Raw genomic sequence first — 26,559 nt, 5'->3', positions numbered from 1 at the left:
GTCACTAGGCCTGTCCCGATTGTGCTCGTAAAATCTGGAAAGTTGCTCACTGGAATGCCCTAAAGTTGCTAAGAAATTGCCAAAAATCCAGGCCTAAATTTCTTGATACTTTTATATAAACGTCAATTAAAAGCTTTATTTTTCTTTCTTTGCAATAATTGCAAACATCGGTCAAAAAAATAGCTTGAAACTTTCTGCTTTAAAGGGTTGCTCGCGAATATGGACGAAATTTAAGGATACTCTTGAGTCTAACGGAACAAAGGTTGATAAAGTGATGGGCTCCTGTAAACACTCAATAAATCCGCGTAAATTGAAGTTTTCTATGAAATCGTTGTTTTTTTCGTGGTACTTTATATGTGCTCTAAACCCATATATTTTGCAAAACTTGCTCGAACTTGCTAGAACCGCAAAAAGTTGCTCCCGGCAAACGCCAAAAGTTGCTCAAAAGTTGTCGAACACAATCGAGACAGGCCTATAAGTTACGGTAAATGATTTAGGTCACCAGAAAAAAAATTCGAGCATGAATCTCACGTGATTTTGCTACCATCTAATGATTTTATTCGTGGAATTTAAACCCGATAGCCTGGGATTGCAGTGGCGTTTCACTTCACATGTCTTTGTATCGGCTGTATAGCTGGGCCACTGTCTGGAAGAAAATTATGTCTTTGTCGTAGTTTCTTCTTTTCAAAATGATAGAATTAATCACAAACTGGTCTGTTATCGCTACTTTCGAGGTTCGTGACTTTTTAAATTTTACGGTTAAACTTGAAATGATGGAAAGTAGGAAACTGGACAACCTGGAGTACGAAGGAAATCTTCGATCCCGCTGGGATTATCGGCAATATTGTTTTCTCCTAACGGTAGGGTCAGTAGGATATCAACGAGTGCCTACGTCCTACGAGGCTAAGAGTATGTGGCCTTGACGCTTTCTTTTCGGAGAGGTTGTGAGTTATCCCCCCCGGGGGGAAATTCCGATATGAAAAGGTCGGGGATGCTCGATGGAAAAATTTGAATTAAACCATTGAAGGAAACCAATCTGGGCTTGGGTCTAGTTTCATTTGACCCCTAAAGAAACCAGTTAAAATTAAATAGGCTTGATTACCAGCCGCTGTTCAAGAAGGGAGACTGCGCTAGTACACCAGACTCGAGAGAACGGCGGCCTAAAAAATACTTTGACAGCTAAAAATAGCGAACTCTGTGTTGACATCTGAACATGCGGCTTGATTGTCCCCCATGCCTCCATTTACTTTTTTCACATCAATGATGTGACTTAAAACCGGCAAAGACAAATATATAACATAACGTTCAACGTCCATGGTAAAGTATCGCTTATCTCTTTTGTGAAACTGTCCATGCAAGGCTTACTGTACTAACTAACTATTCTTCTCATGTCTGTTTGGCTTGTAAGCTTGATCGCAAAATGCATTTTAGGTTCAGTTCACGTTATCACTGTCTGGTCAAACTATTGTTTTTCATTCCCACGTAAATTTTTGACCGTTACTCCCTTATGTAAATCTGGGTGTGGCTCGGGCTTTATTTGACCGCTAAAAGATACCGCTTAAAACGAAATAGGCACGATTAACAGCCGCTATTTCGAAAGGAACCCGCCCCCCCGGGGGGGGGGGGCACTGTCACTGCCATATATGGGCTATATAGGTATGTGCCGCTGTGAGGGGTATGGTTTTCAAGCATTTTACTGCAGGATAGGGTATATAAATCAGAGCATTTGGGTCTATAATAGGGTATCATTTTCCCCAAAACTGACTAGTTGGTTGAAGATTCTATCTAGACTAAGGAACCAGGAATTGCCACACAAAAATATAACAAAATCAAATCGGCAAGTTTAAATTTACGCAAATCAGCCTCAATAGTATCGATAGATGGGGGGATTTGGGGAGTTTACTCTAGTATAGGGTAGCAAAATTCAGCTGAACTAGCTCTGGTATAGCCTAAGGGTTCCAGGGTCCCAGCGGCACATCCCCACCCAGAAATTCCCAAAGTAACCCCCCCCCCGGGAACCCGCACTGGTACACCGCACTAGAGAAGACAGGTGGAAATCAATCCTAAAAACGGAAATAAGAGCGTTTCTTTTATTATTATTTCTTCGAGTTCATGCACCATAAAAGATACGTTGACAGCTAAAAATTGTGGCGTTTCGTCATGAACATCCTAAGTAAGACCAGAATCCTTGATTTATACCGCTAAGCGAGATGACAAGCATCCCCGACCTTTTCATGAGAGTCCCCCCAGGGGGTATCGTGCCTTTCGGAGTGCAGTATTTGCGCATCACTTGACCTCAATATTGAGTTGTCTTACGCCAACAGGAAATCACATCTTGTTCAAGTCTGTCCATTTATGGCAACTTTCGCTCTTCCTAATAAAGAACAGTGCAGAGTTTTAAATAATTTTATAATTTCACTTCTCAGCTCTCTATTAAAAGCGCCATAGAGTACGGGACTTACTGCTGCCGTGCTACCGACGACAATGCCGTAAATCACATACACAAGGCGCGGGGCGAAATATTGACCGCAAAACACTCCGATCAAATCGATGACATAAAACGGAGTCCAAGAAACCGTGTACGCAATCACCATAGCAAACAATATTTTCGTGATTCTTATATCCCTGGTTGATATCCTGTTACCGCTGGCCACTCCTGTCTCTAGGCGTCTCAGTTGCGCGTTGTGCTGCTGGACTTTGCGGTAAATCTTGTAGTAACAAAAAGAAATAATGATATACGGAAGTTGAATATTGAAGAAACCAGTTAGGAAAGCTTGAATCAGGTTTATCTTGTCCACGTTGAAGATGCAGAACATCTTGCCGGGATGGAATTCAAACGTGTTACCTTGAATGACATAAGACAGCGGAAAATTTGCCGCCAAAAGCCAGGACGCGGCAATCGAGACATACACGTTCCGTTTTGTAAAGTATTTCCGATGAAGATTCGATTTGACCATGAGGAAGTATCGATTTAAGGCTATCAGGGCCATGGCATATATAGAGCCGGTAGCCAACATGGCTGTGATAAAACCTACAAACTGACATGATGCATCGCCGAATCTCCATTTTCCAGTGACGAGAACTTCTGGAAGAAACACTAGTAGGCAAAGAGAGATTATCAGCTCGAATGTGCTCAAAGAAGCTACGTAATAGTTGGAGATTGTTCTTAGAGACGCAGTCTTGAGTATGGCCAAACAGACCAGAACGTTTCCCGTTACTCCGATCGCACCCACTATAATTAAAGCAATGAGTTCCATGTAGACCTCGGCTTGACTTCTTTCTGCTAGCTGTTCAGCAAACACTTCAGCTAAGTTCATCTGAGTTCCATTGCCCCTACACATTTTAACTTGTTCCTTCTTCTGCCACGCCTAAACGCGCTCTGTTTGAAGAATTTAAAAAATTTGTATCAAAGGAAATTGATTTAGCTACTTAAAAATGCTTTGGGGTGGGGGATTTCAAGTTCTATTGCAACGAAAATCATACGACATGGAACAATTAACAAGGGAAGCAATTTTTGTGGCGTGCATTTCTTTTTTTCGTTCCCTTGTTACCATGTCACACTTTATATGCACTCGCTGCATTATGTACCAGTCCCCACTCGTATGAAAGATGACGTGCGAGTCCCTCCTAGCTCTTCTCGTCACATGATGGCATCAATATTGCTTGATATTGCAAACATTTCTCATGCACAGGTTTTAGTCTTGACATAATAATGACCATTTTCAATATTCTTTGTTATAAACTTTCGCAAAACAAAGTCGGTTTCCCCGTTGTCTGCCACGAACGCTTTTAAAGCATGACCTTTATTTATTTTAGAGCACATCAAGAGCTGGAAAATTTAATTAAAACCTTCCTTCCATTAGTTCGCGTTTTCGGAGTTATGTCAGAGCAAAAAATATCATTCAGTTAGTATGGCGGAAATATTATTAAGAGCATAATTTCAGAACAAATGTTTAACTGAAAAAAGAACTTACGATGACAAAGCACGTCATTCGAAAATGTTAATGTCTAGGCTCTGCTTTTAAAATACTTTTTGATTTTACATACCATGTAAACATTAATTGTCACCAGCTGGGTGTTCATCAAAATAATAACTTTTGCAAAGAAGTTAAACCTAGCTACAACAGTCACAGTTTGAATTATTTATAGTGAATTATGATCTGGGTTTTTTCGGGGCGTCCTCCTTTATAAATAAAATATGTCGATAAAAATATTAAGATCTACATAATGGGAGGATTTGAAATATTGGGTTAAAGTACATAATTATTGTTCTCGTCATTTGAATTTACTCATCGTAACACGTTTTGAGCTGAGGTGGTTTCTAAATCTAGCAGACATTTTTGTTGTTGTTGCTGTTGTCATCGTCATGTAGATACCACAATTATATCACAGCCCGGTGGCAGATTGAAATTTGAAACTGGAGTTTCTCTCTATTTTACTATCGGTCCTGAATGTAAAAAAACTAGGAAACCAAATGTGAAAATAATTTATGGCTTTAACCAGTATATTCCACCACTATATTCAGTCACTAAGGAAGTTATAATTGTGAAGTACATTTAAATAATAATAAAAGCCAAAGAACTATTATTTTCCAAAAAGAAACTCGTGTTCAACTGAGTAGCGTTTTTTTTTTTTTTCGCTTTTTGGTCAGTATTTCGGTGATCCTCGTCTTTGTAAACAATTTTCCTCTTCCCTGATCATAGTCAAGACGGAAGAGGTGATCAAAAGTTCTTTATAGCAAGCAGTTGGATTGGAGCGTAAATTAAAATTTGAGCTGATGAAATTTCAACATGTCCGGTTGATTCTTCTTGCTCAGTATGCTATTCGTGCACAATAAATGATCGTGATGGAGTTAATCTTGTGTACAGTCCGTTGTTTGCACTGCATGATCGACCACCTTTCACGATGTAGAAAGCAAAGACGGGATGTTCGCTATACCACATAATTCCTGGGCATTCAGTGAGTTTTGCTTTAGGTTCGAATTCAGTCTTGATCAGTTGTAATTCCTAGCTAGAGTAATCATTTCTGGCCGGTCCAAAGCGTGTTTACTTAAGTGAAAATTCAGGCGCCTTTTTAATTGTTCTTTGCCACAAAAGTACAACGTAATATCAAATGAATTAAAGTAGGAACTTCATATCAGGGATGAGATCTGAACACCATAGAGATGTATTTGCGTTTGTGCTCAACCCGTTTGGAATAATTTCTTCCCTCAATCTGATTTAGAAAATGTGGGTGCAGTTTGAAAATAAATTCTACCTTTTCAAAAAGATCAGTCGTTCTACAAGCGAGCTTTTCCATTAGATACCAAAGTGCTTACCATGATATCTTGGTGTTTCATTGCTACGAGTTTGTCCGATGGGATTACGTTTAACTTACCTTAATCTTATGTTCGCCTTAATTTGGAAAATCCTTCACAATTTGTTCCATGCGTGTGCGTAAAAAGCCACTGCTTCGACCACCTTCGCTGTGAATACTTATGATCTTCTGTTTCAGGGGACCTCATTAATTTTTCATGACAGAGTACAACAAATTTAATCACATTACATAATCGTTTCGCTGTATAGATGATCTCTTGCCAATAACAAAAATAATTAATTCAGTGAACCATTCTGCCTACACACACCTGCCACATAAAGCTATATTAAATTACTGGTCTGTTGCTTGATTCGCGCAACTGAATTCGAACTGGCAGTTATATGGTAAATAGTCCAAGGAAAACAAAACAAATCTGCAGAAAAATAATTGCAAGTGTCGTCTACATGTCACTGGTGATGCCTAGAACTAAAATCACTTATTGCAGTAAATGCTAATTTAGACCTGAGTTCCTCTTTCTAGCTCTAGGATTCGATTTACCAAACAGATGATAATGTTCTTTAGAAAAATAATGCACGCTTCAGGTTCGAGAAAACTGCTAGTGGACACGAGTGCATTCCGCAGTTATTCTATAGACCTCGAAAGTGTATGATTTTCATAGGAAACCATTTTGTATTTGGTTTAGAAGGTGGCATGAAAAAGTAAAAAAATTCACATCTTAATTAATTAGAAGGGGCGGTGATTCTTCTGGCAACAAAACATCCGGGACATACGTGCTCTATAACTTCCATGCGTGCATTTAACAAATAGGTTCCATGTTGCGGCGCGCCTGTTCAGTAATAGATCACAGATGACGTCAAAATGTGGTAAAAACAAAAAAAAGTGGCACACGAGCCGTTAGGCGAGTGTGTCACTGATGCTCTTACCACATTTTGAAGTCTTTATAGCGTGATGTCTTTCCATGTTATAAGGAAGCGATGTCTCCAAGAGATCCTCCAATAGACCTTTTTCGACTGGGCGGTTTGTTGCCCCATTTCAGACCATGTGATGATACTCTTGAGAATTCTTCCTTTCAAATTTTCAAATAGTTGCGCGTATATGAATAAATAATTTTTAGATGGATAAAAGAACAATTCTCTAGAGAATATCACGTGGTCTGTAATGGGACAACAAACCGCCCAAGCGAAAAAGGTCTATAGGTCCTGTCCTTCAATAGATCATAAGTAGAAAATCAAAATACGAGAATAATTTGAATTATAGAAAAAATCATGTACACTCAACGTGTGCACAACAGCTATATTCTAAACATTAATAAATATAATTTAAGTGATATATAACAAAATTTGCAGACATCGATCGATCAAAACCATAGAGATTTATTGAACGAATAAATAGGTTGAATCGCGCTTTTAATTGTTTATCTTCGAGCTTTCTAATATTTAAATGAAAATGAAAAAAGTGTTCTTTTTATGTAATATCGGAAGGGTTGACTGGACTATCTTGAGGGCGTTTATAATACCCCATTATCTTTTTCCTATATACCCCATTATCGTGTCCTCCTATGTTATTCGATTTTCTTCTAAGTATTTTTCGGGAATCTTAAGTCGCAACGTGACCCTGTATTGCATACATGGTCCGTTGCACACTGGAGCTTAATCATTTTTTTTTTAATTTCAACACTCAGAATTTATCATTACCTCGCCAAATAGAAGAAATCCGTTCAAGAATTGCAAAGAGTTTATTGGCTTGTACTGAGAAACAGTTGAGGATGCTGAAAGTAGTCTGACGTAAGAAACAAATGTTTTCTATTGTCATGTATTTAATATTTGACAATTAGATTGTGAGCTCAAGATTTCTTTCGCGCGATAGATGACGAGGGCGCGGCTATCAGGCATAATTGTTTGAATGAATAAATAAATGAACGAATGAATGCGGATGATTGTTTTAAATGACGTTTCTTCGCTGTTTGGCCAATCAGAAACTGAATCTGAGAGGCAGACTGGAGAGTTGTAAAGCCAATGAATTTCAGTCACGCAAAGTTATCTGCTGTTTAATTGGCTGAGAAGTTTGCGTAACGAACGATGGTACTGGCAGTGGATTTCAAAGACTTGGACGATCCTTGTTTTTTTCCAAGGTAGGTTCTAGTCAAGACCGACCGCTTTGTTTCTTTCATGAGTGGTTTGCGGAACTAGCTTTTTGAGCTGGGCATAAAAAAAAAATATTTTCTCTGTTGTCTTGGATTATGTTTCGTTTGCCTTTTGAGGCTGTGTTCTTCCAACTGGTGGCGCTACCCTGTTTGAATTCCCACCAAATTTACTGACAATCCTTTTGAATTCAGTTTTAAATTCTCGATTAAAGAATGCATACACGATCGGATTGACAGCGCTGTTGACTCCGACCATGTACGAATAAAGCTGGTAAATTTGGCGAGGGAAAACGTATTGCCCTGTAAACATTTCGGTAGTGTCAACAACTAACAAGGGAAGCCAACAAAATACATAAACAACAACGACAGCGAACAGAAGTTTTGTCACGCTCAAATCTTTTGAGGAAATCTTTGGAGAAGTTGGATCTCTGTTATTTAGATTTGCATTGTGTTTGCGAATCGTCAGAAAAATTCTGAGATAACTGAAGGCGATGACGGTGAAGGTGACGATAGCGAAAGTTATGTTCACAGCCAGTCCTTCCGCGAGTGTCACCTGATCGAGGTCGTAAATACAGCAAAATTTGCCAGGATGGTAGCTGAAGATCCCTATCACAAGAAAGTACACTGGCCACGCCAAGGCAATTAGCCAAGCCATCGTCAAAGAGATTAACACGGGCTTCACTTTGAAATAAGCTCTGTATTGGTTAGGGCGCACAACTTTGAAATAACGATTTACTGAAGTTAATGTCAAAATAAGAAGGGAAGCTGATCCTAGCGTTGTCGCAGTATATCCATGATACAAACACGAGCCTTTGTTGAAAGGCCAGTGGCCTGCGATCAAGACGCTGAGAGACAGTGGCATTACAAGAATTGACATGAGCACATCGGTCAATGCTAAAGCCGTGACGTAGTAGTTTGGCGTAGTGCGCAGCCGTGGATTACATTTAACCGCCCATAGAACCAGTGAGTTGCCTAAAAACGCCATCAACATCACTAAAACCAGTGGAAAGCTTTCCAGCGTCGTTTGCAGAGGTCCTCTTTGTGCAAACTCGCGAGCCATTTGTAAGGCTTCGACTGTATTTCCATCACGATTAAGCATTGTACTGTTCGTTCTTTGCTGTTAATTGGAATTCGTTGTTGGAGTAATCTCAACAGTGAAACTAAAGAAGAGGGTCACGTGATTATTATTGCGCTGTTTGATACAGCATTGAGAAATGAAAATGGAATTAAATGGAAAACTCTGTTAGATCGAACTGTCTAATATATGACAGTTATATATACCTATACATGTAATTCAATGCTTTCAACTTAGGACAGGAAGGTGGCGATATTATGGTTCAGACGAAACGATTAATTATAAAACTTCATAATATAGATAGGACCCTGCGCACGCTCTGATTGGTCAAAAACCCATGTTTTATCAGAGTATAAAACATAGAAAAAGCGTGTTTTATTGTTTATCTCCACATTACCTCCGTACATTTGAGAACACTCGCCCATAAGGCTGGTGTTTTCTACATTTCCCTCGTGTTCCCAAATGCCCGTCATGTTTTATCACAGTGTATTACACGGCTTAGGCTTCTTTATTTGTTAAATATTTCCCTGGATCGTGACTAAAGCACCACACGAGTACATACGAGTAACATACGGATAGATACGAGTACATACGAGTACATCGAGTGACATACGAATATATAAGAGGAACATAGGAGGAACATACGGATACATACAGACACATGCGGTAACATACAGGTTATATATGGATTTTAAATGTACTTTATTAAGAGAATAACCAAAATTTGCAAATTTGAAAGAATGTTAGACTGTTTTGTACCCCTTGGTTGAGGAAAGGGCGAGGGGTTCAATTCATTGAATGAAAAGATTCCCTCCCGTAACAGCACGCCACACACACACACCCCAGAGCTTTTACTGTGCGTTTACTTCGAGGAAAATAATTCTATGAGACATATGGGCACGCTAAATCTTGTGTGCAATCTAGTAATCTGCGTAAATTGAACTCGCAACGTCGCGTCATACATACATCAGCACTCAGGTTTGTTTGTGTGTTTGTGACGTGCGTATGGCGTACGAATGCATGAGGCACACGCGCATGTGTGTGGTACCCGCACGTGTGTGGCACTTGTACACGCGCTCGCGTGTGCACGTGTGTGCAAAACATGACCCGTGCAGATATGAAAACGTAATGTAGCACGAAAAATGGTACTGTTCGTGTTTATTGCCCTCCTGCAATCGTATATTGCTCCTATGTATTCGTATGTAACCTGTATGTTACGGTATGCGTCTCTATGTATATCCTTATGTTACTCGTATGTTCCTCTTGTATATTCGTATTTCACTCGTATGTACTCGTATTTACTCGTATGTATCCGTATTTTACTCGTATGTACTCGTGTGGTGTTTTAGTCACGATTTATTTCCCTGACTGTTAAATAGTTTTCTCGAACAATGGCGCTATTAATATTAAATTATATGTACCGTCAAAAGTCTGTAACTATGGGCTTGTTACAACATAATCACTTTCAATATGGGCTATTTCTCAGAATCTTTTCACTGTCCCGATTGCATGATCATCAGCTGGCAAGTACTTGGAAAAATTCAAAATAATTACCTGATGATTTTTCCCGTGGACTTTCAATCAGCCTTATAAACAGTGAATTGGAAAACTGAACTGAATTCCCTAAATTTATTTGGAGTTTTTGCCAGGTCATGATTTTCGTATAAACCAGGACAAAAACGACGAATCTGTGTTATATGCCATTTATACACCTTTACCTTTTCTCATACTGCAATGTGTTAAAGAACTGGAGATCGCTTAGGGTACTTATAACGACCTGTGATATTTACTGAAGCAGTACTTACCGTAAGAGCGTTGACGGTTGTCGTTGAGTGATCAACCGTATGCCGGGATGTAAAATCTTGACTGTGAACTAGTCTCAGTGCTTTATCTAAGTCGCCACAGCCGCATATCAGTTGTGTTTTCACATCCGAAGACAATGTTAAAGGGTATTTGGCTTACCCCAGATTGCTTTTTCCCATGTTGCGAACAGTCTTATTGGGAACGATTCTTTCAATCCACCTGTCTTTTGGCTAAATAAATACCATATTTCTATTGAAAGACTGATCTTAGTGAAAGTGAATATTCACCAAAGCCATATTTAAACTGGATAGGTTCTAATTAAAGGCACAACACGAGTCCTTTCAGATCTTTCTGGCGGTGTCGGGATCTAACAAAATCGTTTGCGTGGAATTGTTGGAAACAAATTTGCTCAAACGCTTACAAAAGTACTTGGCCGATAACCAAGTGCGAAAGACGTACTGAACGACAAAAGGAAAGAATATTGTCCATAGGGATCGAACGCAGCGAGGTCAGTGCGCAGAAAACACCGAGGACCAATACGTCCTGAGCAAGCTGGATTAATAAGAGATTTATTAGACAAGTTTTTAATTGAAAACGAGCTGTAAAAACTCTGCACAGTGCAATACTTCTAAAGGAAATATATATATTACATGGGTAATTCAGTCAGCACTCTTATTGGCCCTGTCAGCTCTCTCATATAATTAAGTCGTGTATTTTAAATACACTTATCTGGACTGCACGCTTCGGGATAACCTATAACTATCAATTATTATGGCTACCGCGCTGACCGAGCAAGATACGATGGGACTATCATATTATCTTGCCCGCTCGGGATTACCCGCTGTTTCCCGCAAGAATATTGTGTTTTTTAAGTCATGTAATAAATCCTTTATTGCCAGGTTGTTCGGTCAGGAAGGCTGAATATTGCCCTCGGTCTTATTTTGCGTGTTTACCGACCGCGACTGTATCTCGGTCTTTTAACCCGCAAAAGCGAACTTGGCCAATATCCAGCCATCTTGACCACACGCTTGGTCAATAACCCAGATATCTAAAATTAATTTCCGTACTTTCAATTTTATTTTTTTCGTCAATACCAGAACTAGACGACCATGAATTGGGAAGATTATCTCAAAAGCTCTTCTGACCACCTGATCCGAGATGAATCTTTCCCAATCTACTCGCCAAGCTTTTCGTTGTTTTGGTGTTCCGAGTTGTTTAATAGTTTAGGAATCAAGCTCCTGTACCTATCTATTTATTACTGTTTTTAATTTTGTGGTTGTTGTTGTTGTTTTTTAAGAAACCACAACCTTTTTTTGGCCTCACTTTCTCTTTTCCCTTTCCCATTTCTTTTTTATTTTATCGTTTTTCGTCCAAATATGGCATGCGCTATTGCGTCATACTGCTGTGCTATCCCTGTGGTACGCATGTACTTTTCCAGTCAGTTGCCAATATGGCGGCTCGGCGGAGTGGGAGTTTGTTGCTTCAGAGATGTATTTTTTGTTCAAGAGAAACTTTAAAGCGAAGGCTCGACTTCGATATGCGTCATTTCTCAAGAATAGGGAATGCTTTGTTTGTTGCGTCAAGTAGGGGTGGAATATTCGTTGCTTCTGGTAAGAAACAGCTGATTCTTCTAGTGCACAACCGTACAATATTTTTAATGTTAAGCCTAACGAATTTTCGTTCTTGTCTCGTTTGTATTTCCAGCACCAACGCGGAAGATTAACCCTTCATCTGCTGGAGTTATTTCTTGTCACAGACGGGAATTTCACACATCGGGTAAGTGAAATAATTGAAATCTCTGTCCTAAACGATCGATATGTCAAGTCCACGTGTTGTGTGAAATTACGTAAGATAAAATTAATATAGAAATCAGTGTACATCTTTGTTAGTTGATACGATCTTTTTGTTGAGCCCAAGTGCTATATCTAAATTTAAAATCCAGGCATATTCATGGCGACATGACCGACAGACCCCTGAAAACTGGCGACCCATAAGGGCTTCTAAGTACCGGCATTTTAATGTGAACTAAGCTTACAATGTATGTGTAGAAATCATAAAATTTTCATGTTGTTCAATTTCTGATCCACAGATCCTACTCACAGAAAAGATTACTACAAAATTCTCGGAGTATCACCCAATGCTGACCAAAAACAAATTAAAAAAGCTTATTTCGAAGTGAGTATTACTTTTCATTTCTGGTGGCTCCATCATTAGGACTTCCACCATTTTATCTGCTCCCCCTCCCATAGATCAGGGGTACTTACCATTTACATGGGAAAACCGGAAATTCCAGGTAGAAAATCAAATGGTTCGCGCCATTCCGTTTGGGAAGCTTCAGAAAATATGGGCTGTGATTTGAGGTGATGCTATTTTTCTGCTGTTTTAAGTCTCTATAGCTGATGTGAATATACTTAATAGCGATTCCCTCTCCCGCAACGTGACATTCAACTGTTTAATGTTTATGCCTGAAATTTCCAACTGGATGGTTTTTGTAAATGGTAAGCACCCCAGTTTTAGTGCAGACAAAGTAGGGAAACTGAAAGTAGGGAAAAATCTAGGGCTAGGGAAAATTCAATACTTTTATATTGATAAACTATTAAATCTCTTGACGAATTGTAGTGAAATAATATTGGAAGTTTAATTTAAAGGTTACTATAACTTTCACAATGACAGTTGTTTATCACGAAAATTTTATTGCAATCAGCTTAAACTGTTTTCTGGCCAGGAAGATTTGGAAAATTCTGGATGGATGGCATTGCTTGTTGCAAATTAAAACAGTCTTATTTTGTAGGCTGTCAGATCATATATGTACATGGAGGATCTGATCTGTTTTATTTATTTAACAAATAAAGAAGCCCAAGCCGTGTATTACACTATGATGAAACACAATGGGCATTTGAGAACACGAGGGAAATGTGGAAAACACGAGCTGCAGATCAGTGTTTTGTACATTTCTCGAGTGTTCTCAAATGTCTGGAGTGGTTTATCACAGTGTAATACATGGCTTAGGCTTCTTTATTTGTTAAATATATAAAGCAGATCAGATTTTCCATGTACATACATGCTCTGACAGCCTACAAAATAAGACTGTTTTAATTTGCTTTGTGATATAGATTTTACAGGTGCAAAACAATAAAACATGCTTTTTCTATGTTTATACTCTGATAAAACATGGGTTTTTGACCAATCAGAGCGTGCACAGGGTCCTATCTATATTATAATACAAAGTAATTCTCTTTGTCCTGCTCCCCTGCTTCTGCAAATTAAACCACTTTGTTAATAAAGGTTTCTGCATCTTATTTCAGCTGGCCAAAAAATACCACCCTGACACAAACAAGAGTGCTGGTGCTGCAGAAAAATTTCAAGAAGTTAGTGAGGCTTATGAGGTATATTGACACTTCAAGTGGCTAAATTACTTACTTCTTACTTAATCCTGTTCATGCCCTGTTGGACAATGCAACAGACTAAAATAGCTAATAGCTAAATAGTCGACTGCATCATGACAGTATCTGCTATATTTACTAATTCACATTATCGGTCAGTTTGATGATGTTCTGATTATGGCAAAATTGGGCAATTCCAGAAAATATCCATACCCAACCATGGACGGCTTCCATGTTTTAACCCCCCCCCCCCCCTTGCCTTCAGAAATTCCAGAATGCATTCCCCCTCATGCCTCAGAATTCCGTAATCATGAACCCCCCTCCCCTTTGGGATTTCCGCTTTTTTTTGGAAGTACATTTTTGACTTGGCAACGCCTATATGAGCTAAAAAATATGAATTTATGCCTCCTCAAGGCTGTGATCTAGCGGTGCCAGGCGACAAGCTTAACTCTTCAGCAACAAGAAAAACCTAGCGCGAGTGGCCAGGCTGTGCAAACTTTTTAAGTCTGAATTTGGCTATAAAAATAAACGCCACTAACCATTATTTTCCTCCTCTTTGTTTTCTTGTGTTGTTTTGATGTTTACAAAGCAAAATAGCTCAAATTCAGAGTGTAAAAATCTTTTGGCAGTAAAAAATACCGTCAAGCCTTGAATCTTTCCTTGTTGCGTCCCTTTTATAAGTCATGTAGTGTGCATGAAAAATGTTTTTCCAGTCCGAATGCTTAAGCATCTGGCAGGCATTCATCGGAAGTGAGGGACTGGTGCGAGTTTTTTTTGCCGTTCATCGGACGGGAGACGGGAGTAACAAGAAATTTGCAAGCAGTAAATAAGATACATTTTGAGGTTTTATTCATTTGACAAGAAATTCATCAAGGGAAATGTGAAACCCACCTTTTACTGTTCACTCCTATAAGTTATGAGCATAAACATGTGTCTGATCAATCGATGCTTGTCTTCTGCTTCCATGGTCATATGTTCGTGGTTTATTTATTTACGAACCACAAAAGTCCACAACAATTGTGTTTTCAAGGAACTCACTCTACTCTTTCCACTCCAAAAATCCCAGCTGTGAAATCCCCCCATGTCCTCCGATTTTCCATCGTAGATACCCCCCCCAATGCCCTCAGAATTCCATAATCGTGAACCCCCCTCCCCTTCGGAAATCCTAAAAGCCGTCCATGGTATAGGTATGGATATTTTCAGGAATCGCCCATTACGTGAACATCTTATTAATGAGGTTTTAAGACTACCAGTAGTAAACTAATACATAGATTTAGGCCAGCCTGAAAGCGCAGCTCTGGGGTCGGGTTGTTCAGAGCCCAATTAAGCTAACCCAGGAAGATGTATAATTTTGATTTGAGTTTTGTTACTTTGTGGTGAGGTTTTCTGTATATTGTTTGGCCTTCTGTTTTGAGTTTTTATAATCACCATATACTCAAAACAAAGCAGCAAAAAACATTTGTATATAGAAGAAAAAGTTATAATTTGATTAACTTTTAATCCTGGGTTAGCGTTAACTGGCTTCCGAACAATCCAGCCCTGTTTTCAACAAGTTAACCTGACACGATTCTGTGATCCAATCAAAAACCTACACTTGGTCAGCGGTCAACTTCAAAAAAACACATGACCATGATAACCTGTAAACTTGAGCCCACGATATGGTTATGTGATACTGGTCACCAGATACCTTGTATTGACAGCTGCCAATTGATCATAACATGGATGTCCAATATCAAAGAAGTACACAGTAAACAAAGGCTGCATGTCTCTGTCAATATATTATTATGGCCGCCATGTTGCACGACTCTGTTGTTGCCATCGTCGCCGTCGCCGTGCGTATGCACTCACGAGCAATACCGCCAGCCATGATAACCATGGGAAAATCAACTCGTGGGTTTCCTTTTCTTTCCTATATGAGTATGGGGCTCTGCTTGGCGGCCCTTTGGGACGACGGAGCTCCGCTATTATTTGGCAGTAGCAAACTGAAATATTCAGTTTTGGCCCCTGAGTTTTGTGCATGATATTCCATTCATTTAAGGTTCTTGGTGATGATGACAAAAGAAGATCACATGATAATTTTGGAACAGCAGATTTTGGAGGAGCAGCAGGTAACTGGTCTCTTGCTGAGTTAAGTTTGTTCACTGTGATACAGGGGTTTTGTTGACATTGCCAGCAGGAGGGCAACTGGTTTTTACAGGGGGCAAAACTTTTTGAACTGATCTTCTTGATAAGAAAGACTTTCCACTGGATGGCCAAACCAGCTGGCAAAATCGTTATCACAGCCGGTCAATTTGCACATTGCCAGCCATTAACTAATGAAACCCCTGACTGTGATATGACTTAGTTAACAAAAAAAATAATTACACAATGATCATATAACATTTTTTTAGAAGACTACACACATGTACATGTACATGTATGAACCTCTGTTGGTTGTTCATTGTACATTGTATTGTTCTTGAAAGTTGAGATGGAGTCGGGGTCAAGCAGTAGGAGTGTTATGACCTAATAAAAATCAAAAGTTGGAAAAACTAGAACGTTTCTACTTTATTTTGATTCCGCTTATGACCCTGTCACTTACTTTGTTTGACTGTTTTAATGAATATCTCTAGTGGAAACTAGATTGTCAGAGTCAGGAGCAGATGCAGAAGAACAATCCAATAAAAAGGCCCAGAATCGAGCATTGTGATTTATTCCTCTTCCCTGCTTGACAATCCATTTACAGTAGTTGACAGAATCTTAAGCTGAATCGGTATTCTGTTTTGGACCCCCCTAACTAGATTTTATTGCTCTGTGCTTCTGATTCCGTCTCCGACTCTAATTCAGTTGTTAGTAAAACCAGCCTTCAATCTGTATCATACTGCATTTGTATAGCTAAATTCCAGCACCCAGTAAGAAGCAATCAAAATAAGACATCTGACTTTTATTCAGAGCTGCATACTCTTTCTTCATTATACCAGTAGCTGCATGAATTCTTTGTGAAACTTTAAGCTCTTTAGAGGTTTATGTAAAATGCAAACAGAGAATAAGGCTCCAGTTGACGTTCGTTTTATACCTAAATTAAAATCACAGAAGACTAAAAGATGTGCATTTCTTGCAATAGGTGGCAACCCATTTGGTGGTGGAAGTCCATTTGGTGGTGGAAGTCCATTTGGACAAAGTGTTGATGCAGAGGACATCTTTAGAAGTTTCTTTGAAGGACGAGGTGGCTCTTTTGGTGGCTTTCAGACTAGTACTGGGGGTTTTTCAGATTATGAGCAAGTTCAGGTGTGAACCCTTTTCTGTCCTCTTTGCATCAAGTAGTTGAGCCTCCCTGTGGCATTAAACAAAGACTTTTCTGTAGTGTGTCCTTGAAAGTATTGGATTGAGGTCAACAATTTTTTCCTTCAAAAACCAGAGTGAGCATGATCTTCACAACTTGAAAAAGAGATTAATTTTGTTCTGGGAGGTGAATGAGCTCGCAGAGTCTATTCTAGATTATGTGCAATCATAAAATTCAACATAACCAGGAAATTCTTTATGCTAAGGCTGAAATTTTAATTTTTTTTCCAGCATGTTATCAACCTATCCTTCATGGATGCAGCAAAGGGTTGTGACAAAGACATAACAACAAGAATGCGAGTAACTTGTAATCGATGTGATGGTAAACGAGCAGAACCTGGAACAACATATTCTCAATGTTCTACTTGTAAAGGAACTGGAGAGGTAGGGTACATGTATGATTTAATGATTTCTCTCTTTCATGGCCTTGCAAGACTACCTACTGGTTGGATATCTATTAATAGCTATTTGAAGAAGCTAGTCATAAAAGGGGATAAGTGACGATTTTGGTTGCTTTTCTTTTTACTTGCTCCAAATTAGCTGAATTTTTGCATGTGGTCTTCAATCTAATAGAAAAATGTGGTTCTGTATTTTTGTCGCTGGTTTTTGCTTTGTTTTCGAGTTAAAACGTAGGCAAAAAACTTGGCTTTTCGTAGCCATGTCTTTAGGAGTTTATTTGTTGAACAGCAAACAGGCAGACTGTTTATAGTGTATGAAGTCAAAACCAAATCCCACAGCATATAGAGCGGAAATCTGGGAACGGATTGTTTACACCGGTTATTGTGACGTGAACACAACACGTGAATCGATCGAGCGTCAAACGAAATACCATCAAACAAAAAAGAGATGTGCCGTATTAGAGCTCTGTCAACTAATATCTTAAGCATTGTTTTAAAGTACCTTGTGTGCCTACCTGGTGGTTGAGAGGCATCATAAAGCCTCGATAAACCCGTAAGTCATCAGCACGTTTTAAAGAATCAAAATGTGTTCTGAAACTTCGAAGGCAGCTGATATACCGTAATCGTGTTATCGGCGTTCGAAGTCAGATCGAGCCAGGTAGCAAAGTCCTAGAGCAGTTCTTGCCCAAGAAAAATACCCTCTGGTGAGTTGTGGCCCATTTGCCAAGCGTTGCTAGCGTCAAAGTTTGGAAAGCGAGAACTGGTTTTAGACTTATAAAATTTGTCTTGTATCGACCGCCATGTCTTCCCGCGCACGAGGTGTAAAGACCCTTCCCGGCATGCATTGCGATTACGTTCTGCGGACGTTTCTCGAACTGGTAACTAGATTTAAACATAATAATGGCCAGCAAGTGGCGATCGATTGTAACAGATCTGTGATCCAGTTTGCGTTGATTTTATTTCAAATCGGCATGATTTGTAGTGTTTTGAGCTTCTGGGATCAGGGGACATGCAGATGTATGGAGACCCGTACGTTGCGCAGAAGGGTTAATCTGTTAATCTGTCAGCCCTATTTATAGAGCGTTTTCACGTGGAGTCATCAAATTCTTAAATCCAAAACTAAACAGCCGCCAAAGTTGTTGTCCTCATCAGGCATAAGAGGTACCAGCGCATTTTGAACTTGGAAGTTATGGCGGTGCGTGACATAAAGCTACGATCGCGTTTGTCGAAAACTATGTTTTATCTCGTGATTTTTTAGCCATTGAAGACGTTGCCGTATTTGAAAAAGTGTTTATTGAAATGTTTATTTGTTTCATTTTATTTTTATTTACACCTTTTTTTGACCTGAAATCAGCATTTTTGAGCTTATACGTTGCGTGAAATTACCATTTTCAGGAGCCCATCATGGGCTCCTACCATTTTGCTGTTTTCTAAGTGAAACCAACATCCTTGCCGTCACGCGTTAACGCGAAATCAACATTTTAACCTATTTAGACCCGAAATCAACATCATTGAGCTTATGCGCTGCGTAAAATTGACATTTTGCTGGTTTCTAAGTGAAACCAACATCCTTGCCGTCACGCGTTAACGTGAAATCAACATTTAAACCTTTTTTGACCTAAAATCAACATTTTTGAGCTTATACGTTGCGTGAAATTGACATTTTGCTGCTTTCTAAGTGAGATCAAAGTCCCTGCGGTCGCGGCGGGCCGATCCTTTGTTATGATAAACCGAGGCGAGACTTCGACTTATAACAAAGGCTTGGCTTGGTTATTATAACAAAGGATCGGCTCTGTTTATCATAACAAAGGCCCGGCTTCGTTTATTTGCAGCCTCGGCGGGAAAAGGGCGTTAGGTATTTTAATCAAAAGTGAACTTTGTCGAAAACGCTCCAAATTTCGCATAGAGTTTCGTTTAGGTATGTTTAGCAATGTCCCGTAGTTTTTGCGCTAAACCTTGCTTCGTTTTCAGGATATTGCGTATGCAAAAACCACTCGGTTTTCCCAGCGGCGTCTTTACAAAGCGAAGCAAAAACCAGCGGCAAAAATTCAGGAACACGTTTTCCTATTACATTGAAGACCACATGCAAAAATTCAGCTAATTTGGAGCAAGAGAAAAGAAAAGCAACCAAAATCGTCACTTATCCCCTTTTATGACTAGCTTCTTCATTTGTCTAGGAGTGGTGAATAATACAACTTACATGTGATACTTTGCGAGAAGGTGAGACTAATGTTTTTCTTTGCGAAACCAAGACATTTAGTGTTTTAAGTGTTTTAAATGCAAGCTGGAGACGATCATGTTCGAAAACGTAAAGATGTCATTTAGGCTTATAAAAAAAGCAAACAAATTGGTACTTTGGGACTTCTTCGTCTTGAAAAAATCTAGACTGGGAGAGAGCTTTGTGAAAGAATCAAGACTGCAAGACACACATGGCAGTGAGACCCTGAAATTTGACGAACATTTTGCGAGACCCATGGTTTTTAAGGACCATTTGCCACCCCTAGCTATGCAGCTACCAGAATAATTTTACAATGTAAGAACAAATTCTTGCAGGAAACAGTTAACACTGGATTCTTCCACATGCGATCAACGTGTCGTCGTTGTGGTGGACAGGGTCACATCATAACTACACCATGTAAGAAATGTCGTGGAAAAGGAAGTGTGCACGAAACCAAAACAATTTCCATTCCAATTCCAGCAGGTATCTCCACAGTACATGTCTAATAATATAGCTACTCTTTAATCATTATGTACAGATGGTCATATGAATTAAGAAAACCATCATTGTATGCTGTTATTTTGACAGATTCTCATAACTAAGTCTATAATAATTATTAATCTGTGGGGACCAATAAAGAGAATTTAAATGTTGATAGTATTGCTCAAGGTTATACATGTGCAAGTCACTAAGCAGCCAAGGTCATTTCTAAGTTTCCTTCTTTATAATTTTGTAAATTTTCTTCTAACTTTTAGGAGTTGAAGATGGGCAGACTGTTCGTGTACCAGTTGGAGCTGGAGAAATATTTGTAACATTTAAGGTTCGTTCAATTCTGTCTTACTAAGACTTTTCCTATAGTTGCCATTAACAAGGCCATAGTACAGTATAGTATGGTACATGTATGTAGTATTTTAGTATGTTCAAGTTAGTTTTACAATCCAAACAAGATTGAACAATTCTGGAGCAAGTGGATGTTAAACTGCATATGAGATTGATTCTCAAAATTTATTGTTATTTTATGTTCTGTCCTTATACATTCTAATTTGGTAACACAGTGGTTCTGTGCACTGTTTTTTATTCTTACATTCCTATTGTTCCCCTTTTATTTCCCTTTTATTTCCTTTAAAATAGCACAGTGTTACAGAATGTATGAATTCATAATTTCCATATCACCCAATGGTGTCATCATGGTAGAAATGTTGCTTGTTGTTGGTAAAAATTTCCCTTTTGTTGGTTTTAGGTCAGTGAGAGTAAAATATTTGAACGAGATGGTGCGAATGTGAGCTCTACAGTCACCATAAGCTTCACCCAGGTAAGATTTCTTTGGCAATGATCCCCAGTCAGGGCTGTCAATAAGGGCTGTAAACTGTAAGAGCTGCTGCGGCTGAGTTTTGATGACATCTTGTACATGTTGTTACAGGTGAACTTACCTGTAGTTGATACAATTCACCCAAAAAGTAACAAGTTTGTTACTGGTGTGAAGATCAAGGCTAGAGGTGAATGAAAACTTTGTGACAGCCCTGACAGGGGCCACCTATAGAGGAAAAACTTCCAGACATTTCAACTGCGAATTTCTGTTCAGTGAGAATGTGCTGAATCTCCTTGAAGAATCTACTGTTTTTCCATTCAGTAAGAATGTACTGAATTTCCTTGAAGAATCCACCATTTTTGGGCTACTTACTATCTTTTCAGAAGTTTCTATTTTGTCCAGGATGGACTGAAAAATGAATAAACAATTTACCTCCAACCGAAATTTCTAAAATTTTTGACTAAAATGCCACTGGAATAAAGTACACCGTAAGTCTGCTCAGATCTGATTGGATGTGTCAGATGATGAACAGTCCGTTGGTCCTGGTGATAAACTCCAGTTTATGTACATGCACCTAGAAATAGTTGAATGGCATTTGTGTTTGTTTACCATCAATGGTTGATTGACAATATGACTGATTCACAGGCCATTCTTGGTGGGACACTTCGTGCACCTGGCATCCATGGAGAAATTGAAATTAAGGTGAGTGAACCATTTTTAAACCAGAAAGTCAATTCCGCCAACATACTGTAGCAGTTCTGTTGTCCTCAAGGCTTACTCACAGTGGTACTCAAAAGATGGTGTTATTACACTGAGTTGAAGGAAGGGGTTAGAAATGGTGCGCCTCTGAAGGAATGTCCACGGGTTGGTTTTGTCTTGTTTTGGTACACTTTTCATTGCAATTTTCATGCAATTTATCAAACACAAAATCCACGTTTCCAAACACTGAGAGGAGAGTTGAAAATACGACACACAGCGGAGTATTTTTGACGAACTTTGAGGTGTTTGGAATTGTGATCAAACACTTTCTCGTGTGTTTGATATATCTTCTCAATCAAAACTAAAACTAACGAGAAAACAGAGAAATAAAATCGTAAAGATCTATGCTAACGTAAGATCAGATATCCAAACACTCACATGCTTATGTTTTTGCTTTGTTTAAACTTGATGACTAATTAATGAGTTTGAGGATAACAGAAGCAGCGATCCTCTCGAGGTTTTAACATGCAGTTGTGGCACTGCAGCCACAAGCCCAGGCAATTTGTTATACCCAGTTGCCCTCTTTGCACTTGACCTTTGATCTTATGATATATTTCGTCTCAGATTCCTCCTGGAACCCAGTCTCATCAGAAGATCCGCCTCTCAGGGCGTGGCATCCCGAGATTAAATGGAATGGGCAAAGGAGATCACTTTGTCAACTTTAAAATACACATACCCAAGTAAGTTGTACTACAATGCAGTAAACTTGATATGTTGTTAGGTTATTAAGTTTTATACGGTGGTAGGTTTGAATATACTTGCGATGTCAACAGTACACAGTAATAATAGTTATTTTCTGGGTCCCTTATGGCTTAAAAGCACTCTGCAAGCCTGGAACAGGTTGGGTGAATTAAGATGCATGTGTATTGATCCGTCGGTCGGATTGACGAAGATCTTATCCTCGACAAACCGGCGAGAAGAGACCCCACCCAGCCCAACCTATCACCAACCCAATATTCGGCAACGTGTAAATTAATATTCTCGTTTTCTTTCCCAGATACCTTAATGACAAGCAGAAGGCGTTAATATTGGCATATGCTGAGTTAGAAGATGATGTTAATGGAACAGTCAATGGAGTAGATAAATCCACGAAAGGTAATCGTGTCCTTTGTCGATTGAAGCACAATGTAATTTTTATCAAAGCACCAATGTAAGGGATGGACCATTATTTTTTTGGACGGGGTAGAAGGGTGGTGGCGTGGGGGGTTGGCCATTTTGGCAAAAAATATATATCTATCTTCACAAGCTGTTGCCCACCAAAAATAATCATGCACAACCTAAAGGTGAGAAAAAAAATTTATGCCCCAGAGAATTACCCAACACCCCCCGCCTCCCCCCCACCCCCTCCTCCCACCCTAAAAAAATGTAATAATAATGGTCCATCCTCAAGCTGAATTCATTGCAATTTGGGTTTGCATGACATCAGTATGTCTCTGCATCTCATAGACGACACAACTAGCCAATCCTGGAAAGCGTACGAAACACCAGCTGGTGCAAATGTCCCGAAAGAGATCGAGCTTGAAGAGATTGTCAAAAAGAAGCGTCCCCTGGGAAGGTTTATGCCGGATGGGACCTGGGACGATGAAGACCCGGAGGCCAGATTTCGGCGCTCTAAACAACACATGTTGAAATTAACGGCGATCACGTGCTTCACTGTCGCAGCGTACATGCTTATGCATTTTCTCTTTTTGGGCGTTGAAGCACGCGAGGATGTGACAGAGAACGTGCAGTTAGGGCATTTAGGAAGTGGAAATGACAGTCACAGCTTGGAGAAAGATAGATAGCCCTGTAGTCAATTTAGTTATACTTAAAGTTAGTCTGCTGAGGAGGAAATGAGGAGTCAGAAGTGAGAGCGTGACAAAGTGTACAAATTTCGCGCTTAGGTTCATTTATTTCCTCCGTAAATTTTTTCCCTCCTTCACGCAATACCTTGCCCTGGTGTAAAGTAGCATTGCGTGACAATAACCCGTGGTTTGCATCGTCACGCAGTGCTACTTTCCATTAACGTGGAATATTGCGTGACGAAGCAAAAACAATAAGTCTCTGTTTGCAGTATCACACAATGCTACAACCCATTTGGAAGTATTGCGTTACGACCAAAATGGCGGCTGCAAGCGAAATAGAATACCCTAGAAAAATTGCTCTGCACCAAGTCACTAACTCTGCTTTTTGACTTCTCAATTTTTCCAAGGTGCAAAGACTGTTGCCGAAGATGAGAGCGGATTGCTTGGACGCCTGAAAAAAGTATTCTGCAGCGAAGAGGATGACAGTGATGACGATAAAGACAACAGGCGACAGGGGAAGGCGTGACAGCATTCTGGTCCTTTAGGGGAAGACGTGACAACAAGCTGGTGCTTTAGAATTGTCGTATAATTTGCCCAAACTGTGCGCTGTTGTAGCGAATCCTCTTTGGTCCTGCTCACAAAAAAAACCTTTTCATTTGAAAAGGATATTTTTTGAAAACGTATTTTAACGTTATCCATCCACGCGCACTCATCGTGATCGTTATAGCCCTGCACGCATGAACGTGATGAGTGACGTGTGCTCTTTGAAAGTATGCGGTGGACTGAATCTATGTTGTTACGTCGTCCTTTGTCGAGAACTGCCATCTTCAAAGCAATTCTCGGTGAAAACCATCACCGTGTTTCATCGTTGTGTATGTGAACAGAAAGTCAAACTCAAAAACGAAACAGTTTGAATGAAAACCTAGGCCAGTGAATAGGTTTGATTCTATTTAAAAATCACGGCTGCTTTCTTCCAGACTACCTAACGTTTTTAAAAAAACTATTGTCTAAATAAAATGATTTGTGGTGTAGGGTACTTGCAGTCTCGGTGCGTATCATATGCAGCTGATCCTAATAATTCCCCTAATTGCCCTCATCTTTTGCGGATCTCTATTACTGAGAAAATATTAAAGGTGGTCTGATTTAGTTATGCATTGTTGTGTTTCATTGCTTGATTTTGTGCTTTGTCGTTTTGCCTTGTCGGAAGTAGACTACGAATACTCACTTGTATCCGATCAAAAAACAGACGTGTAAACAAGAGGCCTTCTAGGTTCGCGTTGACTTGACTAATTGCAACTGATACGGTAGTGCTTCTTGCTCGCACCCATTGCCATTCATCCACTTGGATATGATTTTGGCGAGAGCGTCTGGAGAGAAAATATATGCGGTTTGAGGTCACGCGGGAGGCGCGTTTTGAAAAGAGGCTGAGGAGAGGAGAAAAGGCGTCACTTTTTTCTTCTTAAAACACCCCTCACGCCGGGGTATAGATCGTGTACTGCCGTCTCACTGTGGATGACCTTTTTCAGTTCACATCATGAACATGGCTTCAGATCAATCTGGAATGCTTCATGACAATCTGAAATGAATGATGACAATTTCTAGGACTGTCAATTAGATCGCTGGCCGCTTCTACTTACAATTATAAGTAGCAACATTCGGTTCGTCACGCAAGTGAAGCCGGGGAAGCGTTGTTTAACGATAAGTAAGTAAACCCAAATTGAACAAAACGCATGTGCCGATGGGTTACTGTAAATAAAATGGCTGAAGTGAACTTCTTAAAATAACATACAGTAGCGATACAATTACCCTTATTCAGTCAATTTACTTCGGTATGCAACTCTATAAACGTCTACAGATTTAAAATATTGAACCAAAGTTTAGGCTAAACCAGCGCGAAACAGGGCTTCCTCGTTATCCATGGTTCTTTGCCAGAAATCATATCCTTTGGGGAGAGTGCCCAGTACATTGGAGTATCAATCCGCTCCTGTCCCACCATCAGATGGGAAAGAAAAAAGTAAACACCTAACTTGAGGAAAACGGGATCCCACGTAAGTTCCCGCGAAGACCAAACCGGAAAGACACTGGGAACAATAGAGAATCCAACATGGTAGCCAGTTTAAAACGCAACCACAACCTGTGACGGTATAATCAGGGTAGCCTGGGCGTCATACAGCCTAATCATCGATAGTCAGAATGATAATATGCACTTTGGGTAGCCTGCATTCACTGAATAGCCTTCCGGTTAGCCCCTGGGGTTAGTCTGAATATCACTCAGCCTGGTTACCAGTCGTTTAGCTCCAAGTCGATTAACCTTTAGCCGGTTAGCCCCCAACCAGAAGTCGATTAGCCCCCATATTTACCCTTAAAGATTGAGAAATAGACAACCTTTTCGACTTCTGGTTGGGGGAGCTAAACGGTTAGGGGCTAATCCACTTGGCGACTAAACGACCGGTTACCCTCAGCTTGAGTTACACTCAGGCAGTAGTGAGGGGCGCCTGACTCATGTTAATCTGAATAACGCTCAGGTTAGTCTGCAACGGTTAGCTCTCGACAATGGAAATGGAAACACGGTACAGTTAAAACAGTCTGGAATCTGCTGTCTCCATTTTACCCTCAATCGTGCATTTTACCCCCCGGGGGGAGGACTCCCATATGGAGTGGACGGGGATACTCGTCGGAAATTTTGAATTTAACCCCTAAAAGAGACCAATCTGGGCGTGGCCGAAGTTTATGCAGACCCCTAAAAGAGACCAGTTTATAAAACAGACAAATAAAAAGTACAGGGACTTTTAATGATGGCGAATTTGTTTATATGAATTGAGTAAATACAAAGAATCAAAATTCTTTCTGTTTTGTTATTTCTTCGCGTGCAACCCTTAACGAGACTTTGACGGCTAAAAATAATGACATTTTGCCCAGAACACCCTAAGTGAGACCAAAATTCGAAATTTACACCCCTAAGCGAGACGACGAGTATCCCCGTCCATTCCATATGGGAGTTCCCCCCCCCCGGATTTTACCCCAGTCTGCAGTCGGATCGGCAGGTCCGC

General features: G+C 39.8%; 3 protein-coding genes across 5 annotated transcripts; 1 reads left to right on the top strand and 2 right to left on the bottom strand.

Moving 5' to 3' along the window:
* Positions 1-389: 389 nt before the first annotated feature.
* LOC145497674 (octopamine receptor beta-1R-like) lies at positions 390-6,496 on the bottom strand. The gene is made up of 2 exons (XM_081477505.1): positions 5,377-6,496; positions 390-3,379 (listed from the first exon to the last, which is right to left on the bottom strand). Exon 2 carries the CDS (start codon positions 3,339-3,341, stop codon positions 2,340-2,342), a length of 1,002 nt encoding a protein of 333 aa, XP_081333631.1. The 5' UTR covers positions 3,342-3,379; positions 5,377-6,496; the 3' UTR covers positions 390-2,339.
* A 232-nt stretch (positions 6,497-6,728) lies between these two features.
* Positions 6,729-9,889, bottom strand: LOC145496517 (adenosine receptor A3-like). Its single transcript, XM_081476213.1, has one exon. It carries the CDS (start codon positions 8,556-8,558, stop codon positions 7,554-7,556), a length of 1,005 nt encoding a protein of 334 aa, XP_081332339.1. The 5' UTR covers positions 8,559-9,889; the 3' UTR covers positions 6,729-7,553.
* Positions 9,890-11,703: 1,814 nt separating this feature from the next.
* Positions 11,704-26,532, top strand: LOC145496516 (dnaJ homolog subfamily A member 3, mitochondrial-like). 3 transcript variants are annotated; one of them, XM_081476212.1, is made up of 14 exons: positions 11,704-11,947; positions 12,042-12,113; positions 12,427-12,512; positions 13,643-13,723; positions 15,759-15,828; positions 16,824-16,987; positions 17,273-17,425; positions 19,993-20,140; positions 20,413-20,477; positions 20,898-20,969; positions 21,612-21,668; positions 22,290-22,405; positions 22,723-22,820; positions 23,917-26,532. In XM_081476212.1, the coding sequence occupies exons 1-14, from the start codon at positions 11,719-11,721 to the stop codon at positions 24,033-24,035; spliced, it is 1,530 nt and encodes a 509-aa protein (XP_081332338.1). In that variant the 5' UTR covers positions 11,704-11,718; the 3' UTR covers positions 24,036-26,532. The 3 variants fall into 3 exon arrangements, with proteins under 3 accessions (XP_081332338.1, XP_081332335.1, XP_081332336.1); XM_081476209.1 differs by having other exon boundaries at positions 11,766-11,947; positions 23,172-24,003; XM_081476210.1 differs by having other exon boundaries at positions 11,769-11,947; positions 15,759-15,835; positions 16,849-16,987; positions 23,172-24,003.
* The last annotated feature ends 27 nt before the right edge of the window (positions 26,533-26,559 follow it).

Source organism: Orbicella franksi, chromosome 9 (genome assembly GCF_964199315.1).
Source record: "Orbicella franksi chromosome 9, jaOrbFran1.1, whole genome shotgun sequence".
NCBI lineage: Eukaryota > Metazoa > Cnidaria > Anthozoa > Scleractinia > Merulinidae > Orbicella > Orbicella franksi.
This window is presented reverse-complemented; position numbering and strand designations above follow the sequence as displayed.

Coding starts and splice junctions, on each gene's coding strand:
- LOC145497674 (XM_081477505.1), bottom strand. CDS start 3,341: ATGTGTAGGGGCAATGGAACTCAGATGAACTTAGCTGAAGTGTTTGCT.
- LOC145496517 (XM_081476213.1), bottom strand. CDS start 8,558: ATGCTTAATCGTGATGGAAATACAGTCGAAGCCTTACAAATGGCTCGC.
- LOC145496516 (XM_081476209.1), top strand. CDS start 11,788: ATGGCGGCTCGGCGGAGTGGGAGTTTGTTGCTTCAGAGATGTATTTTT. Junction 11,948..12,041: donor TGGAATATTCGTTGCTTCTG/GTAAGAAACAGC, acceptor TTGTATTTCCAG/CACCAACGCGGAAGATTAAC. Junction 20,478..20,897: donor AAATATTTGTAACATTTAAG/GTTCGTTCAATT, acceptor TGTTGGTTTTAG/GTCAGTGAGAGTAAAATATT.